Source organism: Macaca nemestrina, chromosome 16 (assembly GCF_043159975.1).
Source record: "Macaca nemestrina isolate mMacNem1 chromosome 16, mMacNem.hap1, whole genome shotgun sequence".
In the NCBI taxonomy this organism is placed as follows: Eukaryota; Metazoa; Chordata; class Mammalia; order Primates; family Cercopithecidae; genus Macaca; species Macaca nemestrina.
In genome coordinates, this window is record NC_092140.1 from 18660844 (window position 1) to 18678650 (window position 17807).

The window sequence follows — 17807 nt, forward strand, 5'->3', positions numbered from 1 at the left end:
GGTTTCTTTCTGCTGATTAACAGGTTTTAGATTCAGGAAGACTGAAAGAATATGATGAGCCATATGTTTTGCTACAAAATAAAGAGAGCCTATTTTACAAGATGGTGCAACAACTGGGCAAGGCAGAAGCCGCGGCCCTCACTGAAACAGCAAAACAGGTGAGCGTGCTCCAGGGAGTTGTAATTAAAGTTTGTCTCAGCAGCTCCTTCCGCACAATTTGGCACCGTGGGTATGGTAACAAGCACTGTGTACCCTTTTCAATTATAAGCCTGCAGAGACAAAGCTTCACGACTGGGCCTTAATGGCACGTCCCGGGTTGAAGTCAGGTCTGCAAAGAGTCGGCAGAAGCGGGTAGGGGTTGGGGGGTCAAGTGTGTGCACATACGTGTGCGTGCCGTGTGCCCAAGCAGAAAGGTGTTAGACCAGACTTTTTACACGTGTAGACTCTATGGGTTCAGATTCTCATAGAAAAAGGCATAGAGCACATAGTACTTATGTTCTGCAGACCCACTGCATTTCATTCTTACTGATAGGCAAATGCTGTTGAGGTACATACAGGAGATTTAAGAGTTTGAGCAAAATGTGTGGGCTATTGTTTATTGTTGTAAAATGATCTACCTAGAAAATATTCTACTTAGACCTACCTAGATTGCTTTTGGTTTCTAGTTTCTGTTTTTTTTATATATATATATATATTTTTTTTTTTTTTTTGAGGCAGAGTCTTGCTCTGTCACCCAGGCTGGAGTGCAGTGGCACGATCTCGGCTCACTGCAAGCTCCGCCTCCCTGTTCACACCATTCTCCTGCCTCAGCCTCCCGAGTAGCTGGGACTACAGGCGCCCGCCACCACGCCGGGCTAATTTTTTATATTTTTTAGTAGAGACGGGATTTCACCGTGTTAGCCAGGATGGTCTCGATCTCCTGACCTTGTGATCTGCTCGCCTCGGCCTCCCAAAGTGCTGGGATTACAGGCGTGAGCCACCGCGCCCGGCCAAGTTTCTGTTTTATTATTATTATTATTATTATTATTATTATTTTTTTTTTTTTTTTTTTTTTTTTTTTTTTTTTTTTTTTTTTTTTGAGACGGAGTCTCGCTCTGTCGCCCAGACTGGAGTGCAGTGGCGCGATCTCGGCTCACTGCAAGCTCCGCCTCCCGGGTTCACGCCATTCTCCTGCCTCAGCCTCCCGAGTAGCTGGGACTACAGGCGCCCACAACCGCGCTCGGCTAATTTTTTGTATTTTTAGTAGAGACGGGGTTTCACCGTGGTCTCGATCTCCTGACCTTGTGATCCGCCCGCCTCGGCCTCCCAAAGTGCTGGGATTACAGGCGTGAGCCACCGGGCCCGGCCCTGTTTTATTATTTGTAAAGAAAATTCCTACATAATACTCTCACTGTTGCCCTGGGTTTCCCCCTCATTCTTCATTGTTTAGAATTAGGCCCATATAGCCCATACGCTTCCTCTACCTTCTATAAAATGCAATTGCCAGGCCTTCATGCCTGTAATCCCAGCACTTTGGGAGGCCGAGGCAGGCAGATCACCTGAGGTCGGGAGTTTGAGACCAGCCTGACCAACATGGAGAAATCCCATCTCTACTAAAAATACAAAAATTAGCCAGGAATGGTAGCGAATGCCTGTAACCCCAGCTACTCAGGAGGCTGAGGCAGAAAAATCATTTGAATCTGGAAGGCGGAGGTTGTGGTGAGCCAAGATCACACCACTGCACTCCAGCCTGGGCAATAAGAGCGAAACTCTGTCTCCAAAAAAAAAAAAAAACAAGATGTTATTGCCATCAGGACAAATCAAGAATTTATGATATGTTGCAGTTATAGCCTGAATAATCCTTGAAGTATGTTTATAAGGCATTAAAGACACGCAGGCTACATGATCTTTTTCCAACAATGGTGATGTGGAAGTATCTCATTCTACAGATGTGATAACCGCAGTTTGATTTAAGGGACTTAGCCAGATGTCACGTGGTCACCTGTAATTCTTTCTTAAAATTCTGTGAGGTAAGAGTTGTATTGATGGAGGGAGGGAAGGAACATCTGATGTTCTTGGCTTAGGGTGGAATGAGACTTCTAGCAGTACATGGTGAGGCTCCCATCAAAACTGTTCATCTGTAGGCATTATAATATGGGTGTGATTTTCCTTCTTCATTGTTTTCTATATTTTTCAGGTTTTCAATACTGTAGGTAGAATAAAGTTGCTTGTTTGTATGTAATATTTTAAATATCTATTACAAACAACAGAATAAGAAAATAGGGGCCAACATGGTGAAACCACATGTCTACTAAAAATAAAAAAACCAGCTGGGTGTAGTGGCGCACGCCTGTAATCCCAGCTACTTGGGAGGCTGAGGCAGGAGAATCACTTGAACCCGGGAGGTGGAGGTTACAGTGAGCCAAGATCGTGCCACTACACTCCAGCTTGGGTGACAGAGACAGACACCATCTCCAAAAAAAAAAAAAGTCCAGTCATGGTGTCTCACACCTGTAACCCCAGCACTTTGTTTGGGAAGCCAAGGTGGGTGGATCACAAGGTCAAGAGATAAAGGCCATCCTGGCCAACATGGTGAACCCCATCTCTACTAAAAATACAAAAATTAGCTGGGCCTGGTGGTGTGCGTCTGTAGTCCCAGCTACTCAGGAGGCTGAGGCAGGAGAACTGCTTGAACCTGGGAGGCGGAGGTTGCAGTGAGCCGAGATCGTGCCACTGCACTCCAGCCTGGCAACAGAGCAAAACTCCGTTTCAAAAAAAAAAAAAGAAAGAAAGAAAAAGAAAATATGTTCCCATATCTAACAGTATTTCTGTATTAAAGATTTATCCAAGTAAAACCTAGGTTGCCTTCAGTTCCTGTTTCATCTCATTCTCCATAGAAGTGAGGAACTGTCCTTTCCACTGTCTGTAGGACATTTCTTTGAATCCTGCATTCATCCTCAAAATGGTTCTGTAAATGCCTTTCTGTGCACAGTATTACGCTGGGCACTAACAAATACGTTAAACATTCCCCTAGTCATTGATAATATAAACCAAAGAAGAGAGCAGAGCAGAGATTTGATTGATGTACTGAGCCCTGATGGTGATGATGATGATGATGATGAGATGTGGCAGACAAGCACTGTGCACTTCTCATTATGCCTGTTTAAGAGGCTGAGACATAGAGAGGGAAAGAAATTGCCCACGATCTCGTAGCTAGCAGAATTATAGGCAGAGTCCAGATTCAAGCCTGGCTTTAGGGTCGACAAAACTGTGTTCTGAATTTTCGTAAGAATCACACTGGGGGAATCAATGTGATTCACATTGGGGGAATCACACAAGGGGGAAGCTGTACTTGGAGCCCTGTATTTCTTTTATACCTGAAATTTACAGAATACTTTTATCTTCTAGAGTGTCTCCCAGCCAAAGGTTCCCTCATAAAACCCGATAAATCATTTGGGATTCCCTGTATAATCTAGTCACAAAAGAGCCAGGAACCTCAAAAACCCTTTTTGTTCTTTGGTACCTTAGGCATTTCACATCAAAGAGATGTGTCCCTATCTATATATCAAAATACCCATTTAAAAAATATGTTATGTATTATCAAGACATGGAGTAGTAAGAAATAGGTCATAGAATTTTAGCATGTTCCAACTGACATAATACAGTTCACCTTTGTTTTACAGATGAGGAAACTAAGGACCCAAGAAGTAAGTGGGCCCATACTAATTTATAGCAGAGACAGAATTAGGAATCTTTTTTTAAATCAATGTTTAATGCAAGCATAACATACATGTAGAAAGGGACATTAGTCATAGAATTTGAAATCTCGATTACTGGTCCAGTAATCTTCCATCTAATTCAACAATATTAATGATAACTTACATTCGTGTAGTTTTAATAATTTATTTTACATTGTTTACATAGTTCTTGCATGTATGATTCTACTTAATCCTCACAGCAGTCTGTAAGTCCTACTGTATTGACGAGGATGTTGGGTCATGAGTCCTCATGTGGACACAGAGCTGGTCTGTGGAGAACAGAAGGCAGAAGGCTGATGTTCGTGTTCTGTGTCAAGCCTGAAAATGCTGCTCCTTGTCTCATTTGGTATCCAAAATGCAGCTAGTCGCCCAAATTCACACAGTGGCAGAATTTCCTTCCTGGATTTTAGTCCTGCCTAACCGCTGGCTCAGGTCACCTCTACAGAAAAACATAAGGAAATAAACAGCTTGATTCTCATCCAAGTTGAATATCTTCTTGACATTTCTGCATACACTTGGTCCTCTTAGGAGAACAAGCTGTCAGAGTGTCAGCCTTTTAAATGTGCAAGCATCAAATATCAATGCATCATTCACAACTGTAACACCATGAGGATTAGTCTAAATCAACAAGCTTTTCGCTCTCACAGATTAGAATTCATTTGTTGGAAAGAAAACTCAACATCTGGGAAAAGGTACTTCCAAGTCACGTATTCTTGACCACGTAGCTGCTTTCCTGAAAATGCTGGTGCAAGCAAAGCTGAGTCTCTGTTTTGACTGACCTTTGCAGATGACTCAGGAAGTATTTTAATATTTTAAATTAAATTAAAATTACATTTTAAATTACAATTACATAATTACATTTCAGGGTGCTGAAGGGTGCACTGGTTTGCTCAGGCTGCCATAGCAAAGTAGCACAGACTAGGTGGCTTAACCCACAGCAGTTTATGTTCTTATACTTCTGCGCTAGATTCAAAGAAATGTCCTACAGACAGTGGAAAGGACAGTTCCTCACTTCTATGGAGAATGAGATGAAATAGGAACTGAAGGCAACCTAGGTTTTACTTGGATAAATCTTTAATACAGAAATACCGTTAGATATAGGAACATATTTTTTTTCTTTCTTTCTTTTTTTTTTTGAGATGGAGTTTTGCTCTGTTGCCAGGCTGGAGTGCAGTGGCACGATCTCGGCTCACTGCAACCTCCGCCTGCAGATGGCTGTGTGTTCACGGGGTCTTTTCTCTGTGTATGCCTGTGTCCTAATCACCTCTTTCTGTAAGGACACCAGTCATACTGGATCAGGGCCCACCCTAAAGACCTCATTTTAACTTAATTACACCTTTAAAGACTTTCTCCAAATACAGTTACATTCTGATGTACTTGGGGGTTAGGACTTCAACATAGGAATTTAGGGGGATGCAAATCAGCTCATAACACAGGGTGAATGTCAATCATTGTCTTCCCTGATGAAGCAGACCGAATTTGAGGTTCCCAGTGAGTAACAGAGGTACCATTTTATCCACCTATGAAATCCCCAGATAAACTCAAAAGTTATGAAATCCTGGCCAGGCATGGTGGTTCACACCTGTAATCGCAGCACTTTGGGAAGTTGAGACAGGTATATCACTTGAAGTCAGGAGTTCAAGACCAGCCTGGTCAACATGGTGAAATGCCATCTCTACTAAAAATTAAAAAATTAGCCAGGCATGGTGGTGCATGCTTGTAATCCCAGCTACTCGGGAGGCTGAGGCTGGAGAATCACTTGAACCCAGGAGATGGAGGTTGCAGTGAGCCTAGATCACACCACTGCACTCTAGCCTGGGTGACAGAGCGAGACTCCATCTCAGAAAAAAATATGGATGGATGGATGGATGGATGGATGGATGGATGGATGGATGGATGGATGGATAGATAGATACATACATAGATACATAGATAGATATGAAATCCTGACATCCTGGATCCTAGGAGCCTGGGGCCTGTTTGAATAGGTAGAGGAGACAATTAGCAGTCAATGGCCTTACAGAAGCCACCCAAGGCCTGTGAGCCTCAAAGGCCTCACCTGTCATGCCAGGATTGCAGTACTGCTTTGGTTTCTTCACTGTTAACATGTATTAAATGAGATAGTGTATGTTTAAGTGATTCAAAGAATATAAGACATTTTACAAATATAAGCAAATTCTGGCTATTGATGATAAAAGCTCAGTAATTTTTTAAGACTATAGACTGAACTCTTAACTCCCAGTAATAGCAAAAGAAGTATCCAAAGTTTTGTAGCTTTATAGACTAAATAATTACAAATTATTTTTAAGAATCAGCTTACCAAGTGATATATGCTCATATTACAAAATTCAAAGCGTTGATAGTTTTGCAAAAAACTTTAATAAGTAAAAAGTAAGTCACTCTGCCACTCCTGCCCTTCATCAGGCAGTTCCTCTGCCAGGTTTCAGCCCTGGCACCATCTTCTCCAGTTTTGTTGATGTATTCTGTGCATAAACAAGCACATGTGCATATATAGCTTTTCTGGTTTTTGAGCACAAATGATAGCTATTTTTTCTGTTTTTTTCACTTAATATTATATTCCATATTATATCAATACATATAGTTACCTCATTTTATTAATATGTATATTTTTTATTAGCTGTGTGTGTGTATGTGTGTGTATATATGTATATATACATATATATATATATATATAAAGCAGTTTCACTCCTGTTGCCCAGGCTGGAGTGTAATGGTGTAATCTCAACTCACTGCCATCTCCATCTCCTGGGTTCAAGTGATTCTCCTGCCTCAGCCTCCCAAGTAGCTGGGATTACAGGCGCCCACCACCATGCCCAGCTAATTTTTTTGTATTTTTAGTAGAGACGGGTTTTTACCATGTTGGCCAGGCTGGTCTTGAACTCCTGACCTCAGGTGATCCACCCGCCTTGGCGTCCCAAAGTGCTGGGATTACAGGGGTGAGCCACCGTGCCCGGCCAGTTACCTCATTTTTTTAATGGCTACCTAGTATTTATACTTTTTCCACTCTGTACTTTTCACTGTTCCCAATTAACTTCCAATTAAGTTAGCTATTGTTTTTTTCCTGGTGAATGACTTATCAGATTTATTTACTAGTTTATATTCTGTTTTCCAGTTGATCAGTTCCTGCTTTTATCTTTACTGCCTTCGTTTTTTGGTTTTTCTTGTTGCTTCTTCTTGAATGCATTTGTATTCGTTCTTTTTTCCTTAGTATTTTAACACTGTGAATTTCCGTATTCTATAGGTTTTGATATGTAGTACTTTCATTCATAGTTTATTCTTTATTTATATATTCTGCAATTTTGGATTTTAATTTTCTCTGCCCCAGAAATTATTGAAGAGGGAAGTTTTTAAAACTTTTTGGTGGGTAGGGGTTTGTTTTTTCTGTTCATTTTTTTTGTTTTACTCATCAGTTTCATTTTCATTGTTGCCATCCATACCCTTTCTATCCATTTCGAATTTTCTTTGTGTCCTAGTTTTTCTGGATGTTCTTTGGGCATTGAAAAGATGATGTTATCTGTTTAAGGTATAGAGTTTAATAAGGTTTAATTAGTTCTACTATGTTAATTACATTCTTATTAATCCTTATTTGTATTGGTTTATTTTCTGTGACTTGGATCTAGAGGTGAATTAGTTTCATACTGTACATATTTCTCTCTGTATTACCTGTCGTTTTTGTTTTGGTAATTTTGATGCTATGGTTTTCAGTCCACAGATGTTCATAACTTAGGTTTCCACTATGAGTTATATTTCCTGCCATTTTAACATGCCTGTCTTTGATTCATGTAATGGTTTTGGTCCTAAATCCACGCTGGTTCAAAACTAGATTGGGTCGCATGCTTTTACTTTTCTTTGTCTGGTATATATGGGATTGTCTTTGAATAGCCAAAAGTGTATGTCCTGTAGATGACGTGGTTAGGTTTTACGCTGAGATTTAATCTTAGCCTTTGTTTTTAATAGATGATTTTAGTACATTTACATTTGTTGAGATTATAAGTATGTTTTGTCTTAGTTCTGTCATGTTATGCTTTCAGTTTTTTTGTATTCATTTTTACCTTTTAATTTGTAGATTATTTTTGCTTCTTTGAATATTGTTTTGTATGTGTTCCTTTTGTTTCCTCTAACTGCTGTTTCTTTATTGACTCCCCATTATAAACAATGACAATTGTTTATATTCTCTCTCCATCCTACCCACCAAATTTTAGCTTAGTTTTTCTTCTATTTGCCTTCAAGCCTCAAATATACTTAAGCCTCTGTTTTTTGACTTTTCTTTAACTGATACTTTCTCCATCTTTCAGTTAGCTAAAGTTTATCCTTCAGTACTTTTTAAACTTCAGGCTATAACCCATTAGTGGTGCTGTGAAATCAATTTGGTCCATCATGACTAGCGTGTTTTAAGATGTAAAATAGAATAGAATGGAATAGAAGAAAAATAACAATGTATCTTTCATAGTAGTGGTAGTATTTTTTGAAATGCTTTTCAGTATAGATACAGATATAGATAGTGGATGTGTACCAAGACCCCGTGTACAGTGAAATGTGCCACCCATTACTGTGGGTGGCAGTTTAAGAAAAAAAAAAGTTGCAAAACAATGCTCTATACCATCTTAAAGGGAAAGTTTCCTTGGAACTTAGAATCCCTGAGTTATTGCATGTCTGAAATCTTTGTTCCTCTCTGATTTAAATGTGGTGGTTATACCATGGCACACATTTACCTAGGTGACAAACCTGCATGTTCTGCACATGTATCCTGGAATTTAACATAAAAATAAAAATTTTCAAAAAGTGGTAGTTATAAAATTACTGGGTCACACCTTCTTTCATTTAGTATGTTGCAACCTTTGCTCTAAGGTCTTCTCGTGTTGTCTATTCATATGGAGACGTCTATGACCACGTTTGACATAACTTGGCCTTTTTTCTTTCTTTTTTTCTTTTTTTCTTTTAATTATACTTTAAGTTCTAGGGTACATGTGCACAACATGCAGGTTTGTTACATATGTATACTTGTGCCATGTTGGTATGCTACACCCATCAACTCATCAGCACCCATTACACCTCATTTACATCAGATATCACTCCCAATGCCATCCCTCCCCCTTTTTTCTTTTTTGAGACAGGGTCTTGCTCTGTCGTCTAGGCTGGAGTGCAGTGGCATAATCATAGCTCACTGGAGCCTTAACCTCCCTGGCTCAAGCAATGCTCCATTCTCAGCCTCCCTTAAAGCTGGAACTAGAGGCACATGTCACCATGCCTGGCTAATTTTTTTTCTTCCCCCATAGAGACGAGGTCTCACTATGTTTGCCACGCTGGTCTTGAACTCCTGGGTTCAAGCCATCCTCCCACCTTGACCTCCCAAAGTGCTGGGATTACAGATGTGTGCCACTATGCCCAGCCAGATCTTTTTTCTTGTATGCTAAAAGGGTCATTGGTTTTCCTGAGACATTATTGTGTAGTCTTTCAGACTTTTGATTCAAGTTTACTTTTGTTTCTGGAAGTTTACTTGAATTATCCTTGCATTTTTTTTTTATTAGATTATATTCTCTTCTTTACAGATATCTATCGTGTATATGTTTTCTGTCCCTTGTCTATTTTGTAAAGCTATTTTCTCCTTAATCCTTTTTAGTGCTTTATTAACTTTTAGTTATTTTGTTTATTTGCTCAATCCTATCCTGTCTCATACTGTTTTTTCACCATTGGCTAATCTTCGTGCTGCCTTCAGTAGAAATGTCATTTATTTTTAATTTTTCCTTTTTTGAGACAGAGTCTCCCTCTATTGTGCAAGCTGGAGTGCAGTGGCATGCTCTCGGCTCACTGTACCCTCCAACTCCTGGTTCAAGCAATTCTCATGCTTCAGCCTCTCAAGTAGCTGGGATTACAAGGTGTGTGCCACCACAACCAGCTGATTCTATAGTTTTAGTAGATACAAGTTTTCGTTAGGTTGGCCAGGCTGGCCTCAAACTCCTGGCCTCAAGTGATCCTCCCACCTCAGCCTCCCCAAGTGCTGGGATTACAGGTGTGAGCCACTGCACCTGGCCCATTTCTTTGATATTTTCACTTTTCTCTTCCACTTCACTTTTGACCTGTCAACTCATATTTCAGCATCTTCTGTTGCTCTGCCATGTTTTCCTGTATTTTTGTATCTCTGTTATGCACAGCCTGATCATTCTGCTGCATTTTCTTTGAATATATTATATTCATAAAGTTTATGTGCTCAACATTTGTCCTGTGTTTATCTTATTTCATTTCTTATTTGTATATTTTCCAGGCCCTGTACTACTCTTAAAATTATAATAATAATGATTATTATTCCTACTTCTCACCTGTGAATAAAATGAACTCTTCCTAGACCAGATAGTTGCAGGATAGTTGTGGCTAGGGCCTTGTTTCTGGCTAAAGAGAATTTTCTGTGCTTAATGTAGAAGTACTTTATGACCCAGAGAGGCTGTGTGTGTCGCAGGGGGGAGGTGGGGGGGTTGTGTGTGTGTGTGTATGGGTGTGTGGTGGGTGTGTGGGTGTGTGTGGCGATGTGGGTGTGTGTATGGGTGTGTGGTGGGGGTGTGGGTGTGTGGGGGGTGGGTATGTGAGGGTGTGGGTATGGGGGTGTGGGTGTGTGGGTATGTGAGGGTGTGTGTGTATGGGGGTGTGGTGGGGGGCTGTGGTGGGGGGTGTGGGTGTGCATGGGGGGTGGGTGTGGGGGGTGTGGGTGTGTGTATATGGGGGTGTGGTGGGGGGTGTGGGTGTGGTGGGTGTGTGGGTGGGTGTGTATGGGGGTGTGTGTGTATGGGGGTGTGGTGGGGATGTGGGTGTGTATGGGGGTGTGGGTGTGGTGTGGGTATCAGTGTGTATGGGGGTGGGTGTGGGGGTGTATGTATGGGTGTATAGTGGGGGGTGTGGGTGTGTGTGGGGGTATGTGGGTAGGTGTGGGGTGTGGGTGTGTGTGGGGGTATGTGGGTGGGTGGGTGGGTGTGCTGGGTGTGGGGGGGTGTGTATGGGTGTGTGGTGGGGTGTGTGGGAGTGTGGGTGGGTGTGTGTGGGTGTGTGGGTGGTTGTGGGGGTGTGGGTGGGGTGTGTGTGTATGGGTGTGTGTGGGGGGTGGGGGGGCTGGGTGGGGGTGGGTGGGGGTGTGGGTGGGGGTGGGTGGGGGTGTGGGTGGGTGGGTGGGGGTGTGTATGTGAAATTGAGAATGCATGTTTTGGCTTTCTTCCTCCTTAGCTTACAGAATTGGGCAATTGCAATCTCTCTTTTGTCAGGACTTCACCAATGTACATAGGTCAAAGATGTTTCTTTTTGATTGTTTATTGATATACCTTAGTGTTCCTCCAGTTAATTGGAGAACTTTACTTTCCTATGATTGTTGAGGCCGGCTCTTCATAGACATCTTCTCAGCCTTGCCACAGCTCCACTGGTTCCAGCTGCATATGGCAGCCCTTCATGATACTTTACCATTCAGGCTCTCCTGATTTCACAAAGATTTAGCTTATTGTTTATTAATGAATATCTTTGATGCTTAGAGTGGTTTCTGAAAGGGAAAAGAGAGAAAATTCATTACTCCATTATCTTAAAAGCAGAAGTCCTTTCTAAGTCTCCATTACTCTTTGACTTTGACAATATTCAAGCCAATTATGTACACCAAAATGAGACTGGCTTTAAAAATGATGAACTTGAGGCCATGAGAGTTACTGTGATTGAATTAGGGCCATACATATCAGTAAAAATGAACTGACAGGGTCTTGAGCCTGAATTCAACACATCAGATGGTATCTTAGGAATGCAGTGTCAATCAAAGCCCAGTCGCTCTCCTTTGTCCACATGGGGGAGCTTGTATTGCTCTGTTGATTTTGGTAAAATCTAGCTCTGTTATGGTGGCTTCACTGATGAGCTAGAGTTTAAATACTGAACTTAGTTTCAACCTACATTAGAGGAACTATAATGGAGCAAACTCAAGAAAAGAAGGAAAAGAGGGACAAGGTTTCCCATACTCACTGATACTCTTCTTGCCACAAACATGAATGCTTATGGCATTGTCTCCCTTAAGCTTCACAGTCCTTCTAACCTGCTGTTATTATCCCCTTTTGACACATGAAAATGCTAAAATAAAAGAAGCTGAGTAACTTTTTAAAAAAAATTTTATTGGCCGGGTGCGGTGGCTCAAGCCTGTAATCCCAGCACTTTGGGAGGCCGAGACGGGTGGATCACGAGGTCAGGAGATCGAGACCATTCTGGCTAACACGGTGAAACCCTGTCTCTACTAAAAAATACAAAAAACTAGCTGGGTGAGGTGGCGGGCACCTGTAGTCCCAGCTACATGGGAGGCTGAGGCAGGAGAATGGTGTAAACCCGGGAGGCGGAGCTTGCAGTGAGCTGAGATCCGGCCACTGCACTCCAGCCCTGGCGACAGAGCATGACTCCGTCTCAAAAAAAAAAAAAAAAAAAAAAAAAATTTATTTATTTATTTTTTTTTTGAGACAGAGTCTCACTCTGTCACCCAGGCTGGAGTGTAGTGGTGTAATCTTGGCTCACTGCAATCTCTGCCTCCTGGGTTCAAGTGATTCTCCTGCCTCAGGCTCCTGAGTAGCTGGGACTACAGGCGTGCACCACCATGCCTGGCTAATTTTTGTATTTTTAGTAGAGATAGGGTTTCACCATGTTGGCTAGGCCGGTCTCAAGCTCCTGACCTCAAGTGATCCGCCTGCCTTGGCCTCCCACACTGCTGAGCTTACAGGCATGAGCCACCGTGCCCGGCCTGAGTAACTTTTCAAAGCCACCAGTTCAAAGGTGTTCATACTCCGACTTCTACGATCTTTCAGTTCTGCCTTTCTGCCTCCCAGGTTACCATATTCACTCAGTTGAAATCGTCTCAGCCACAGCTTTGGGATTCTGTAAAGATAAAAGATGCACCAGAGGGTTTCCTAGATGCTTTGTCTTCATCCTTCAAGCCAGGCGATACTGCCACGTTCTGTGTACTTAGGGGCCACTTCTCTGTGCAGCGTTCATCATGACACCCAACACTAATGCGGCAGGTTTTCAATCTGTTGTCTGTAGCCATTAATCAGTTCCTGTGACGTAGGCTATTGTTACCTCATGTTACAGATGAGGCAGCTGGTAGAGAGAGTGGTTAGGTAATTTTTCCAGGATCAGCAATGAATCTCCAGAGAGCTGAGACTGGACCTGTCCATCCCAGACATAGCTTACAACATGAGGGCTTTGCTAAAAGTGGTTCAGTAATCTCAACTCCCTTCATCACCTGCACTGTAAAAAAGATGTTTTATCTCACCTGTGCTGTTACCCATAGTGTGTTATAAAACCTGGTAGCAGAAGAGAAAAAGAAAGGTCAAATCAAAGACTATATACACAGGATCTGTTTTTGACTAAGTATTTCAGACCATGAAGCTAAGACCATTTGGGTTTAAAATTGCTAATAACAACACTTTCTTTATATAAAAAAATACATCAAGAGGGTTACACAGAAGGAAGCATCCTATTTGGGGAAGGCTATCAAGCAGTAGAAAGTGATGTGAATGTCTATTTGTTCTTTTGGTTGTTTTTAGTTTCACTAAGGAATAGTCTTTTTGGAGTATATAAATCTATAACTGCAGAAAATATGGCTAGCTTAAAAAAGTGGGAGAGGGAGATGATATGAAATTATCCCCTGAAAAGTCTTGTTTTTGAACACTTGCATTATAATGGAAATAGCCTCAGGTTTCCTCTGGTAGCATTCCAGCATTATTGGACGATTTATTTTCTCCTTAAGTGACATTTTAATATATAGTGTGTTATATGTAATGTTTCTGGAGTAACAAGCATGCAAGAAGTGAGAGAAAAAGAAAGTACACTTAATATGTAGGCAGGTGTCTCAGCACTTTCTTTTTTGTATGTGAAGCCCATTATCTCCAGTGATAACTTTGTTGACAGCACCCACAAATATACTCGGAGCAAGATTTTATAAAATAGATCCAGAATCGTATAACTAAGAGACCCAGCTGACACGTGTCAGCCTCAGATAGTTGCTACATTTTCTGTTTTAAAGACTCAAACAAAACTTTTCACATTCTTCTTTGGGGAAAAAAAAAAATTACATTTGAAGTCCTTTTTCACCCAAACACATTTTGAGATAAGAGCTCACAAGTCTTGACATTATTTCATTTTGTTATGCGCATCTGTCAAGGAACCAAGATACGATACAGCTACTAAAAACTGATGATCGCGGAACAGAGAAACTTGACAGCATTTCATTTCCTTTATGTTCTGATTATACATTTATCAGAAAACCTGTATCTCTTCTAGTTCAGCTAGAAATTGCAAGAATTCAGGAACTCAAAGACTTGGCAAAGAACTGTCCTATTATTTGGTATCATCTTACATTTTAGAGAAGTTGCTTGGTGGAGTCATTGTTAAAGCTTTTGCTTCTCTTTTCATTATTGTGGGCCACTATCCACAGACCACATTTCTATAGGCCCTATAACTGCTTTGCCGCACAAATTAAATGCCGGGATGTTTCATACATATACGCCAGCATTTCAATGCTTGTCAATCAGAGTTTATAAAATACAGGGATTACAACTTGATATTAACATCCAAATCTATTGTGCTCATTTTATGTGTGAAAATGAGAAACCCTCGTGCAGACGCTAGATTTCCCAGCCTCTTTGTCACCCTGTTTTTAATTTATCTCCAGGTTTTGAGTCAGTAAAATGATTCTGCTTATCAATTTAATACAGAGATAAAACATATCTATGAATCAGAGTGATCGGAACTAAAATGGATCTACAGGTTGTTTGGTATTCAACCCAGCCCTGCTGAGGGTTCTAGTGGGGCTAATTCCTCTGTACAGTACATTCATCCCTGTTCTTAAATTGTGCCTCAGTGAGGGATATGATCTGCTTCACATGAAGAAGTGGACGCAGAAGTGCATTGTTTCAGGGAGGAGGACTTTAAAATTTTGAAACATTCTTTTTATGCTTGCCTTTTTTCTTTCTTTCTTTTTTTTTCAGGTATACTTCAAAAGAAATTATCCACATATTGGTCACACTGACCATATGGTTACAAACACTTCCAATGGACAGCCCTCGACCTTAACTATTTTCGAGACAGCACTATGAATCCAACCAAGACGTCATGTCTGTTCCGAAGGTGTTTTCTGCTAGTTTTTGGACTATGTAAACCACATTGTAATTTTTTTACTTTGGCAACAAATATTTATACATACAAGATGCCGGTTCATTTGAATATTTCTCCCAACTTATCCAGTGATCTCCAGCTCTAACAAAATGGTTTATTTTTATTTAAATGTCAATAGTTGTTTTTTAAAATCCAAATCAGAGATGCAGGCCACCAGTTAAATGCTGTCTATCAGGTTTTGTGCCTTAAGAAACGACAGAGTCAAAGCTCATTTTTAAAGGAGTAGGACAAAGTTGTCACAGGTTTTTGTTGTTTTTGTTTTTACTGCCCCCAAAATTACATGTTAATTTCCATTTATATCAGGGATTCTATTTACTTGAAGACTGTGAAGTTGCCATTTTGTCTCATTGTTTTCTTTGACATAACTAGGATCCATTATTTTCTCTGAAGGCTTCTTGTTAGAAAATAGTACAGTTAAAAACCAATAGGAACAACAAAAAGAAAAAGTTTGCGACATAGTAGTAGGGAGTATGTAACCCTTACTCTCCACCAAAAAAAAAAAAAAAAAAAGGATATATGTTTAAAGGATAGAAGGACAATATTTTATCCTATGTTCTAAAAGAGAAGGAAGAGAAAATATTACTTTCTCAAAATGGAGGCCCTTAAAGGTGCTTTGATACTGAAGGACACAAATGTGACCATCCATCCTCCTTTAGAGTTGCATGACTTGGACATGGTAACTGTTGCAGTTTTAGACTCAGCATTGTGACACTTCCCAAGAAGGCCAAACCTCTAACCGACATTCCTGAAATACGTGGCGTCATTCTTTTTTGGATTTCTCATTTATGGAAGGCTAACCCTCTGTTGACTGTAAGCCTTTTGGTTTAGGCTTTATTGAAATCCTTTCTAAATTGCATGAATAGGCTCTGCTAACATGATGAGACAAACTGAAAATTGTTGCAAGCATTGACTATAATTATGGAGTATGTTCTCAGGATGCATCCAGGGGTTCATTTTCATGAGCTTGTCCAGGTTAGTTTACTTCTGACCACTAATAGCATTGTCATTTGGGCTTTCTGTTGAATGAATCAACAAACCACAATACTTCCTGGGACCTGTTGTACTTTATTTGAACTGTGGGTCTTTAATTTTTCTTGATGGTGGTGGCTGTAACATGTTGAGTTCAGTTTACTAAAGGTTTTGAAGTGGAGTCTCATGACCTCTCAGAATAAGGTGTCACTTCCTTGAAACTGCATTTATGTATATAGACATGCACACATGTGCATTTGTTTGTATACATATGTGTCCTTCATATAGGAAGTTTTTTGACTCATCAGTAGAGAGCAACAGATGTTTTATTGAGTGAAGCCTTAAAAAGCACACACACAGCTAACGACCAAAATACATTGACTGTAGTAGCTGTTCAACTCCTAGTACTTAGAAATAAATGTATGGTTAATGTTCAGTCCAATAAACCACACACAGTAAACGTTTATTAATAGTCATGGCTCGTATTTTAGGTGACTGAAATTACAACGGTGATCATAATGAGGTTTGTTAAAACGTTAGCTATATTCAAAATGTCTATATGTTTATTTGGACTTTTGAGGTTAAAGACAGTCATATAAACATCCTGTTTCTGTTTTAATGTTGTCATAGAATTTTTTAATGAAACTAAATTCAGTTGAAATAAATGATAGTTTTCATCTCCATTCAGAGGTCTGTATTTCTGTGCTTCGAGGGATTCCTGACTCATGTTCTTGCTGATGAATGCCAATGAGTTTTCCTGAGATCGAAAAATATGGGATCAAAGGATACCTTCTATCATTAACTGGTTCTCTTGGCAAATTAGGCGTACCAAATATTCTAACGGGTAGATTTCAGTGGGTTTCAGACAGTTTGAAGCAGTGGCTATTTAAACAAGTCCATCTGTACCCTTCTAGGAAGAAAGAGTATTAGCTTATGCCTCAGGCTTGAGCAGTATTAAATGGTTGAGGTTTTTGCTTTTGGTTTTGGTTTTTAAGATGACTTTGTCCAAAACTAACAAGAAACGTCTATTGCTGTTACACTGAAATCACTATTAAATAATGATTCTCAAAGTGTGGTCCCTGGACCAGCAGCATAGCGCATCACCTGGGAACTCATTAGAAATGCACATTTTTGTGCCTCACCCCACATCTACTAAATCAGAAACTCTGGTGGTAGGGACCAGGAATGTGTGTTTTAACAAGCCCTAAGGTGATTTTTTTTAAGGGGCCATACTAATCTTCTCTGTATCATTACCATTTTAGTATATGTGCTACTGAAGCGAGCAACCTAAGTGTGATTCTGATGCAGGCTAAAGTCTGAGAACCAGTACCATAAACTATAAAGAACTCTTAAAACTCATTAAGAAAAACACAGAAAGCCCAATTAGAAAAATGGATAAGAGATGTGAATGGGTATTTCACAAAAGAGAATATCCAAATGGCCTCCCAAAGTGATGGGATTACAAGCGTGAGCCACCATGCCCAGCCTGGTATAGAAATTTCTAAAAAAAACAAACCTAAAAATAGATGTCCCTTATGGCTGGGCGCAGTGGCTCACGCCTGTAATCTGAGCTCTTTGGGAGTCTGAGGCAGGTGGATCACCTGAGGTCAAGAGTTTAAGACCAGCCTGGCCAATATGGTGAAACCCCATCCCTACTAAAAATATAAAAATTAGCCATACATTGTGGCGCATGCCTGTAATCCCAGCTACTCGGCAGGCTGAGGCAGGAGAATTGCTTGAACCCGAGAGACAGAGGCTGCAGTGAGCCGAGGTCACGCCACTGTACTCCAGCCTGGGTAACAGAGTAAGACTCTGTCCCCCCCACCCCCAAAAAAAAGGATGTACCATACAAACCACCAATCCCACTAACTGTGTATTTACCCAAAGGAAAAGAAATGTATATAT

General features: G+C 40.6%; 1 protein-coding gene and 1 non-coding gene across 7 annotated transcripts in view; one reads left to right on the plus strand and one right to left on the minus strand.

Annotated features, from left to right (window-relative positions):
* LOC105477329 (ATP binding cassette subfamily C member 4 (PEL blood group)) overlaps nt 1-16585 on the plus strand; it is a 291482-nt gene extending 274897 nt beyond the window's left edge. For all 6 annotated transcript variants that reach the window (XM_011733804.3, XM_011733811.3, XM_011733832.3 and 3 more), the window contains 2 exons: nt 24-158; nt 14747-16585. In XM_011733804.3, coding sequence (XP_011732106.2) covers nt 24-158; nt 14747-14854 — 243 coding nt within the window. In that variant the 3' untranslated portion in view covers nt 14855-16585. The remainder of the gene's footprint in view (nt 1-23; nt 159-14746) is intronic.
* Nucleotides 16586-17083: 498 nt separating this feature from the next.
* LOC112426032 (U6 spliceosomal RNA) lies at nt 17084-17188 on the minus strand. Its single transcript, XR_003017284.1, has one exon. It is a non-coding gene; the product is annotated as a U6 spliceosomal RNA (small nuclear RNA).
* Between the last annotated feature and the right edge of the window lie 619 nt (nt 17189-17807).